Here is a 10,617-nt window from a genome sequence, read left to right on the forward strand (position 1 = left end):
AGGATGCTCGGCACCCAGGCAGGAAAGGCAGTATTGGACTTCATGAGTTTTAGTTATTCAAAATAACTCGTGTGTCTGTCTCATACATCCTGCTTGGTGTTCAAGGTACGCACACCAGAATGTGCAGCACAATTAATGGAGAAAGAGTGACATAAAACGATTTAATGGGGAATTTAATTTAATGGGGAAAGTTACGACTGTGAGCATGGAATGAACTAGACTCATATGAAGGAATCAATTATATTTCCTGCACAAAATAAGTGTTGAGAATATTTGAAAGAAATCTAGTTTCACAACTTGTGCTTTTTGCAAACAAACCAGAATTTGAACTGTTAAAATATCAAAATGAAAGAACAAGAACTGCTATTACGTAAAAACATTATGCAGTAAAAGTAGCAAAAAACAACCATGCAAAATTTGAATAATTACAATGTCTGCACATGGACAAAAATAGACGTTGAAGAGATAGTAAAACCCAACAAGGCCTGAGGGTTCAGTGTATTAGCATGCAGTTGCCTGAACAAGTCAAATCATTCCCTCTCTGCGTTCCCCTCTCACCTTGTTTGTCTTGACACGCTCATCTTGTGGGCCAGCGAGTTGCCCGACTGGTTCCCCGAGCCTGTTCAAACAGTGCCACGCCCGTCACTGCTCCAGGTGCAAGCGAGCAAGGTGCCCCGGGAGTCGGCAAGGATTTTAGAGGGGGAGGAGGGTTATTAGCAACAGCAAAAAAAAGGGGGGGGGGGGGGGGGGCAAGTGGAAGAGAGCGTGTTGAAGAGCTCTGGAGTGACATGCGGCTCTGAAGACTCCTGGGGGGCAACCAGGTAATGAAAACTCACACTGGTGGCATTTTTTGTACCGACTTTGTCCACGTCTAATTCACAATGTTGCTGATTTAAGTGACTATCACTTGAATGTGTGTGTCAACTTTGTGTGGCTGTCAGAGACATAATTCAGGATTATCTCCTTTACACACACACTACTGGAATAATCTTAGACACGTTGTTGACATTCTTTTGGCTGGCACTCAAAACTGAAATGCTCTCACATGACATTAAAATGTATTTGTCAGTGTGACTTTGGAAACAATTTCTGAAGCGTGTGTGAAAGTGTTTCAGTAGTGTGTGAGACTATTTCTGTTGGATGCAAGTAAGAGTATTTAAGTTGGGCAAGTGCAAGCTTTTTAGTAGCATGTGTGTGAGACTAATTCAGTAGTGTGAGCATGAGAGATTTTCAGTACTTGTGAGAGTGTTTCAGTATTAGTGTTGCGAGAGATTTTCAGTAGCTCATGAATGAGAGTTTAATTTGTGGGTGCATGTTTCACAATAGCATGTGTCTAAAAGAATTCAGTAGTGTGTGAGACTGTTTCAGTTGCATGTGTGGGAAAGCTTTTTTCAGTAGTGTGTGAGAGAGCGTTTCAGTAGTGTGTGTGAGAACTTTCAGTGGTGCAAGTGAGGGTTTCAGTAGTGTGCGAGCTTTTCACCAGTTGCATGAAAACTTTTCAGTTGTCTATCTCTTTACTAGTTTGAATGAGAGCATTTCAAACGTAGCGTGAGAGCTTTTGAGTGGCATGTGAGAATATTACTGTGTGTGTGACAGCTTGTCTGTATGACAGCATTTCAGTAGTGAGTGAGAACCTTTCAGTGGGGTGTATAATCGCTTACTGAGAGAGAGAGTGAGAGAGAGAGTGTACATAGAGTGTTTTCAGTTCCATGTGAGAGCATTTCAGTGGCATGTATGTAAGCATCTCATCAGTACATGAGAAGCGATTCAGTAAAGTAATGACAGCATACTTGTATGTATAACAGCGTTTCAAAAATGTGTGAGAGGATCTCAGTCATGTGTGAGAGGATTTCAGTAGTGAGCGAGAGAATGTGAAAGGAGTGTATGTGAGAGCTTTCCAGTAGCAGTGTGAGCATTTCGGTAGCGCAAGTGTGAGAGTGTATGAGTGGTTAAGTGTGTGAGAATGTTTCAGTTGCATGTGTGTGTGTGTGTATGTCAGAGGTGGAGTCACAACCTTGAAGACTCAAGTCGCTGTGGAAAAAACTAAATCAAGCAGGTCAAGTCATAAATCTTTAGTGATTAAAAAAAATGCCACTGACGATAGCTTCATCAGACCAATGAAAAGACATTTTGAGGATGTTGTCAGTCTTATCTTTGAATTTCACACCATGCATGTTGCTATTGAGTTTTATCTCAACGATCATGCATGAATCCAATTTTTGCCCCACAATTGAATGTCGCATCTCGTCTTCAGTCATTGGTGTCCATCGGTGCAGAGTCAAGTCATGTGACTCGAGTGAGCAAAAACATTCTGTACGATTTATACAAGAGCATTCGGTAGTTTGTCAGACGTTGCAAACGATGTCCCTGATGCTCCCGCATAGTAAACGGAGCAAAGTTCAAGTATTGATCTGCAAGATAAATAAAAACAGGTGCAGAAATAACGCTTACGTTCCGAGTTGACCAAAGCAGCTGACATTCTTGAGCTCCGGCACCTCGAGGCGAAAGTGGCAAACCCGTTTTGAGCTTCACGCATGTCGTGTCCCCGCAGACATGGACGGCATGTTGGACGCCGTGTTGGACAGCGTGTCGGTGTTGTGCGTCTTCAAGCTGGTGTGCAACCTGCTGTGCCTTCCCATGCTGGCCACGTTGCGCAGTCCCGTGGGATTCTGCGGATGCTGCATCCTCATCTTCACCGACTTCCTGCTCACAGGTGAGCGCGCCACAACGGCTCTGGCTAGCTCTAGTGTTGGCTCAGTTGTTTAGATTCTATTTGACTATTTGACAAAGACTTTTTGTGTTAGTCTTAGTTTCTCGGAGTCTTACCCTGCCCCACTGTCGTTCGGTGTTCCACAGGGTTCTATTTTGGGGACCTTGCTATTTTCATTGTATTTGCTGCCCGTGAGTTCCATCTTAAGAAGGCGTAGTATTTTCTTTCACTGCTATGCGGATGACACCCAGATCTGAGCCACTTTCGTCCTGTCTGGAGGAAACCAAAGCCTCTATGGCAACAAACCTCTTAAACTTCAACAAAAAAAATAAAACCCATGTTAGTTACGGTGTTTGGAGTGATGTATAAATAAACTCGACATTCCTTGTTTCCTGGACCCTTAAAGTGCCCCATTGCGGATTTGCAGCCTTTTGTGAACGTCCAGTGTACAAATATGAAGGGTGTATTTGAGGGACATCGGTGCCTAAACTGCAGTAATTATATACGTTTAGCCACAGACAAAATGTTTTTTTTTGTCCATCAAAGAAATGGTCTGTGTTTACAAATGTAATTGTTATCTTTTTTTCCAAGACAAAATTGACGCCATTGCTAACGAAAAAAAAAAAAATCTGGTCTTTTGAGGATCTTTGATGTTTCTAACAACACATTATGTCCAGTGAAGACTAAATTGCTTTACTCAATGACAAAACGTCTATTGAAGTCAAATGTTTTTGATATTTACAAAACACGCTTAAAACATAGAAAATTTGAAATTGTCTACTTATCATTGTATATTTTGGTCTTTGAAATCTAGACTTCTTTTAATGCTGCCAAGCACATGAAATCCAGTGAAGACATCACATGACTTTGATGTTAACAATAGCCACCAGATACTTTGAGAATTCAAATTGTTTGTTTTTCAAGACTAGATTGCCTTCCGTGTGTAAAAGAAAAAACACTCCACTGAAGACTGAAGTGTCTTTGATGTTTACAAAAAATATTAAGTATGTGCAGATGTTTGTTTACATGTCAGGTGATTGGAAGACTAAAATATCTTTGAAAAACACATAAGACTAAATTGTCTTTGATGTTTGTAAAACACAAATGTGTCTTGGATGAAAAACACAAACGTGTCTTTGATGTTTTACAAATGTATGCATTTTGTTTGTTTACAGTACACTGTTTTTTCTGTTTCGAGTGGACATTGTCCTGGCCAGCTTGAACCTGAACAGGAAGTTGCATAAAAACATCCGTGATGTCATTGTCCAATTGTGTCTTTGTGCAGTTTACCTGAGCTTCCTTGGCCTCTTTGAGTCGTGGCTCGTCGAGCTGACGCCACCGCCGGGCGTCATTGCCCTGCGCTTTGTACTTTTCCTGAGCCACACCTACGGCGCCGTGCTGATGCTCATCACGCCCCTCGTCGCCGTGGAGACCCTCACTGGATTCTTGTGGCCCACGAGAGAAGAAGAGGAGGAGGAGGAGGAAGAGGATGAGAACAAGGAGGTGAAAAGCGGCTGGCAGTCTCACGCGATTGGTTACTTCTGCTGTTTGTCAGTGTGGGTGGCAGTGGCACTGAGCCTGCGATGTCGGTGGAGGTCGGAGGAAGCCAGGGCGACGGCTTGTTTGGTTGGCAACGGTTCTTTGATGCGATGCCTGCCCAACCTGCTGAGCCCCCTGCCCAGCGCGATGCGCCCTTGCTGGGGCGTGGCCTTCCTCTTCTTGATCCTGATCCTGCTCACGTGCTCGCTTCTTCTTCTCTCACGAGCGATGGCGAGCGACGGGCAACGAAGCTCATCTAAGAAGTGCGGCACGATGCCGCCCCAAGAGATGGTGCACAGACATGGACGGCAGGGTTCGAACTTGACGATGGCCTCGCTGGCTGTGCTCGGCGTCCTGGTGCTTCCGCTTTACCTCGGTGTAAACGTCCTCCTGCTCAGGAGCGTGGAGACCCTCCTGGAGGCTAGCATCAGATACTTTTTGGGGTCGACCCCCCGAGGTGCCGCAAATGTCGTCACGTCGGTGTGAAGCGATCGCACGCCGATTGGAAAGAGATTACGGGATTATGGGAGTGTTTACATGCGGCGAGGAGAATGCCGGGGAGATGCTGAGGAGGCAGGTTGAGGGAGGCTTGCTGGCTAAAGCCGTGGAGGATTAGTGGTCACTTTGAGGACTACAGTGAGACTGGTGTTAGGAAATAAAAAATATGATCAGTATCATCTAGATTTTTAATGGTAAACATTTTAATAAAAAAAAAAAGTTTAAAAAAAATTAAAAAATTGCACATTAGGTTCATTGAAGATTCTAAATTTTATGTCAGTGTGAGTGAATGATTGTTTGTCAATATGTGCCATGTGATAGGCTGGCGACGACTCCAGGGTGTACTGTATATTACGAGGAGTAATTGCCCAAACGCATCCATAAAGTTTCTAATTACCTATAGATGCCACATGATGGCGGCAAAGCACAACCGTCTAACGACGCGACGCTTTGAACGGTCTAAATGGAGCTCAACCCCTCACTCCAACATAGTTCATTTGCACCGAGATAACATCACAGCATTGATTTATCTAAATGCAGCTCCTCTCCTCACTCCAACGTAGTTCCTTGACATCAAGATGTCATAAGATGGCCGCAAAGCACTACTTCTTTAAATCAGACTGTCTAAAAGCTGCTACTTTTATTTCAAAATAGTTCTTCCACACCGAGCTCAATGTCAGCTGGGATAGCCTTCAGTTCACCTGCGACCCGAATCAGCTCAAGCACAATACAAAGTGGACGGATGAATAAAAATAATAATGAAAAAATAATAATTACCTGAGGAAAAAAAAAAAGTGGGCAAAAAGGAATATAAAGGGCTAAGTGTTCTCATGATGCGTTGACTGTTACAAAAAAATATACATACAAGATGTGAAAGATTATCCCGTCAGGACACAAATAAAGAAATGAAGAAAGTGGATACCCTGATTGTTCTCTTACACATTGAAATGACACTGCTCTTGAAAAAAAAAATGAAAATAAAAAAATCAAAAAGTCACAAACGAGAATGTAGTCAGGATATAATTCCCCTCAAACATGGCGACACTGATTGGTCTGATAAAAGAAGAGGTGTGGCCAAAGTTGACACATACTGTTCTGCAGTGAGACTCAGGGGTGCAAAAATAAATTCAGGGAACAGTTTTCTTTCACAGGTTTTTTTGATCTAGCAACAAGGTTTACTAGTGGTTCGCACGCCCGCCTCACCCTTTTGAGTGAACAGATGAATGGTCATTTTGAAAATTAAACAAGTGTAATATGTATGCCATTTTTATATTAAGTGTATTTAAATATGACGTGTACTACTATTCTTGGCTCCCCTGCCCTCACATTTCCTTTTATTTGTTTAAAAAAATAAAATAAAAATAATGAAGTATTACAGAACATTAACCATGAATGCCAACTTTGTATTACATTATCTTATTGGATGGATTTTTTTACACCCCACATAAGAGTAGATGACATTTTAAAATACAGAAGCCGTATAACAGATTTTAAAGTTCCGCTACCGGTCTATAAACCACTGAATAGTTTTGGTGGTGACTAGATTATGGAACTGCAAGGGTTTTTCAAATCAATTTCACTGTATGATACTTTAGCAACCTCGGAAAGTTATTTTTCATTTTGTTTCCTTTGCTCTTAAATATCTCAAAATCTTCTGGTTGCAAATGTTCTTAAATGTTGTGAATGTACTTTTTTAAAATAATAATTTTAATAAGATACTTTTGTTCTCTCTGCTTTTAGATGAGCTTTTGGTTGTGTGAAGAACATTGAGTTGACTTGTGTATGAAATCTGCGACACATAAAGTTGCCTTGCCTTTGTAAATTAGTTTGCACCCTCTTTTTTTCCAGTAAGACAAGAAACAAAAAAAAAATGTAATTTGGAGCATTTCCTGTTGATTTAATATGTGCATCAATTTTGGATTCAATTTATTTTTTCAATAGAAGTAATAAAACAAGGAAACACATTATAGTTTTCCCCCCATTCTTATTAAAGGAGCCTCAAAATGAAAAAAATGGAGGAAAAAGGAAATGCATTTTTACCCCACCTAATAAGGACATTGAATTTCTAACTAAAATAAGCAACAATAGTTTTTGTTTCGCTACATATTTTTTAGTTTGGTCAAAAAGCAAAACATCATATGATTTCCATTTGAACTCCGATTTTGGATTCAATTTACTCATTTCACATTTCAATAGTGTAAATGAAATATCAAGACTAAAACAGAAAAAGAGTTGCATTTATTTTATTCAACCCTTTTTGTAAATGTAATTTTTTTCTACATACAAATAAGGATTCAACAAGTAATTTCAATAGAATTTGATCAGTCTTATGAAGACGTTTTCTTTTTTTCAAAATACAATGTTTCAACATTTCGAAATGCTCTAAAGCGCAGTGCCGCAAGTAACGTTGGAGCTCGTTTTGTTTCCATAATGGCTGTTGCTTGTGGCGATCATTGTTGCAAATGTAAACAAAGATGAAACTAAACTCACGCACCATGACCGCAACCAGCAGCTCCCACGGTCACGTTGCAGATACAAATATGCACACCAGAGGGCGCCACAAGTTTCCCAGGAAAGCCCGAGGATGCAATGCGAAGGCGGAAACGATGGAGATTGAAGACTGAGAATTTCAATGTGTTGAAGACGAAAAGACATCACACCGTAACAATGAGGTCCTGCTTTACGATGTGTTTTTATGATTAAATGAAAAAAGTAAGTTGCAACTCTTCTTGTTAACAGAACCCACACATAAAATAAAAAAAGAGATGAAAAAGCTGACTTTCTCCCCCAGGACGCCTCACAACCATCAGAGAGGAGTTACAAAGACACCAGTGACTTTTTAATGGACAATTTCCCCTCGGATGAAAAATGATATTAAAGGGTGAGCTGCTGCTTTTTCGCAGATACGGAATAGAACAAATCAAGTCTAACATAAGCAGGAAGCAATTTGTTGTGTTATAGTAATAATGCTGCAAGACTGCATTGCATTCAAGTGTGAAATAAGGCAACAAGATTGTCTCACCTGAAATGTGAGGCCTCAAATTTCATGTCCGCCCAATGACGAATCTTCACAAATAATAACATAACTAGGATAGTGTAAAGTACACTCTCACTAGGGTGCTGAGGCACATGAATACAACCTGACAAGGTTACGCCCTTAAAACGCACGTTGTCACAATGTATTTCTTCACACGCCTATGTCCTCATTAGTAGCCCATTACAAGTATACATCCTGACAAGGATGCTTCTTAAAAGATACTTATTCACAAGTATGTGTCCTTACAAACACACAATTTCATTTCAACAAGTATACCATGCAACGTAAAAATCCGAACAATGATATGCAATAACACAAACAAGGATATTTCCTTTCAAACATGTCCTGTGAAAGATTCAACTTCCTCACAAGTACACCACACTAAAATGTCTACGTCCTGACAAGTACACCTTCGAACAATTATTATGTCCTGACAAGGATACATCCTTACACAGTGAGTCCTCACAAGAACAAATAAGCATGTGGTGTGTACACATTCGCCTTAGTATACATCCTGACAAGGATACAAAAGTCAAATTGTCACAGGATATATATCCATGAACTGATTTAATAAACTAGGAGATATATTTCCATGACAATTTGTTCACAGGCACCAGCGACAGGCTAGCTCGGAGATGCATCCTAAAAACGGTATAATCCCTCATAATCCTCTGCTTTTTTCCTTGACGTTTGTGTCATTTAGTAAAATAGCTCGCTATAATCCAGGCCGGAACGAGACTTCTTGTGAACTCCCCAGATGCAAGACACTAATCCTCAAAGTAGGCAAAGGTGATGAAAACGAAAGACAGAGGATGATTTCAGCAGTCATTTATTGTACATTGAAATTCATTTCCCCACACTGGAGTGTTAACAAGTCGATGGGAGCACAGCGGCCATCGTTCAAGGACACAATCATCAAGAGAATCATAAAAGTGTCACGGTCCACATCATCATAGACATATTTATTTTTTCTGCCATCCCCCGTTGCCTCCGCAACATCGCACATTAATCTCATTTTAAATATTCAAACGCAAAACAGTCAATGGTGACGTCAATGAGGTGTCGCCAACATTGGGGGCTCAAACTCGTAACCTATCAGTTTCAGTGTCCTGATGGGTTGAGCCCGGTGTTGGTTTTTAAAGCAGACGAATGGATTGTACTCATCAGAAACGCAACCCTGAAACATCGGTGCAAATCAACAACAACAAAAAGACAAGCGACATTCAAAATTTGTCGGTCGGACCATCCTGGTTAGCTGACAAAAACAAACAGGTAAAAGGTGCAAGATGACAAAAAAAAAAGTTGAGGGCTGTAGGATCCCAAAAGGAGGTCTAGATGGGCTTAATGATTCAAAATGCCCCCCACTCCCATACACACACACACAGAAATCAGCCAGCATGCTATTTGGCCGTGGGACAAGAGGCTCTTAGTACTCGTGTACACATGTGCCGATTAAGCCGAGTGCTTGGGGCACGTGGGGCCAAGCAACATGCCGGAATCATCTGTGATTTTGTCACATGGATTAGCAGTGATATCTCACTACTAAGACATGATTCAACATCACCAGGAGGAGACGTTTTTCTACAGCTACATCAAAAACCACTGGGAGAACGACATGTTGAACCACACAAGCGGAAACGGAACCAACTCCGACAAAGCAAAGGTTCGGTTGGCTCCGTGCAACGTGAGCAATAAAACTCATTAAATGCCACAAGACCGAACCTATAAAACACCATTACGTGTTCCTGAGCTCTCTGGATGAGTAGTTTGATTTTATTTCACTTTTTATCGTTGGTATGATACCTATTTGATAGGGCAAAAAAAATCAATTGGCATTATATTATTTCCTACGGGGAATTGTGACCCAGTGCACAGAAGATCCTCAGTTGACCAAAGTCCCGACATACCATCTTACGAGGTAACAAACGTCGCACGATGAACTACTTTGAGCAAGATGACGCGCTCAGTACTTCATGTTTTTGTTGGACTATTTTACATTTATGGCCTAATATTGTTTTTTCCAACAAATAATGACGGTAATTATGACGTGACTAAGGGGTTTGCGGAGGATAGTGAGAGACTGCACCTCAATCCCACTTATCGACCTATCGGTGTTACGTGGAGGGCACAGGGTCGTAAACCGAGGACTCTCTGTGTGTGAATCCATTGTAGAAACTCTTAAGAAGTGTGTTGGCAACCATGTCATGGGTTGCATACAGACACCAGTACAACCTTTTTTCCTCAATAGCAGCGTCGTGTTCCGGTATGGAAAGTGCAGACAGAGACTGTGGGCAATAGTAGTGAGGTTCCACTGGTTAAAAAAGGCTGCAAATGCCTTGCCAATAAACGGCCACCAATCCACGGTTTAGCCCACCTTTCAAGTCAGCTGAGGTCACCTGCTCATGGCTCTATTTCAGCTCCGGGGAGATTGCCCGTCTCCATTTTCTGAAACTTTCGGTGACCGCCAGCAGAGATCAAACATCAGTGGAGTTCCACAAGGAAAAATAAAGAAAAGCAAGTCCACTTTTCACCCAAAGTCAGCTGGGATCCACTCCAGCTTTCCCGCCACCTCCAACAAGTTGAACAAAAGAGATGATCGCAGCTCCATTTCACCTCGGGGGACATTCCTTTGCCTCCATTTTGAGACATCTTCAGAGACCACCCCAAAAGTACGTCAACACAAGGGAAAAACAAAAAAAGTGCACCCTGCAATTGACTGGCAACCAAGCCAAGGTGTTCAGCCAAAGTCAGCTGCGGTCAACTCCAACATTCCCATCACCGTAAACAACATAAGCAGTACAACAAGGACGATCACAGTCTGATTAACCTCCAG

General features: G+C 41.6%; 1 protein-coding gene and 1 long non-coding RNA gene across 2 annotated transcripts; one reads left to right on the plus strand and one right to left on the minus strand.

Annotated features, from left to right (window-relative positions):
* Nucleotides 1-755: 755 nt before the first annotated feature.
* LOC148327275 (uncharacterized) lies at nucleotides 756-4,894 on the plus strand. The gene is made up of 3 exons (XM_088308951.1): nucleotides 756-821; nucleotides 2,552-2,713; nucleotides 3,996-4,894. The coding sequence occupies exons 2-3, from the start codon at nucleotides 2,554-2,556 to the stop codon at nucleotides 4,733-4,735; spliced, it is 900 nt and encodes a 299-aa protein (XP_088165077.1). The 5' UTR covers nucleotides 756-821; nucleotides 2,552-2,553; the 3' UTR covers nucleotides 4,736-4,894.
* On the minus strand, nucleotides 2,696-4,800 carry LOC148327276 (uncharacterized). Its single transcript, XR_015845801.1, has 3 exons — nucleotides 4,250-4,800; nucleotides 4,001-4,155; nucleotides 2,696-2,983 (listed from the first exon to the last, which is right to left on the minus strand). It is a non-coding gene; the product is annotated as an uncharacterized LOC148327276 (long non-coding RNA).
* Nucleotides 4,895-10,617: the final 5,723 nt, after the last annotated feature.

This window comes from Idiotropiscis lumnitzeri, chromosome 11, assembly GCF_059441095.1.
Source record: "Idiotropiscis lumnitzeri isolate Australia: NSW breed Sydney's pygmy pipehorse chromosome 11, RoL_Ilum_1.0, whole genome shotgun sequence".
NCBI lineage: Eukaryota > Metazoa > Chordata > Actinopteri > Syngnathiformes > Syngnathidae > Idiotropiscis > Idiotropiscis lumnitzeri.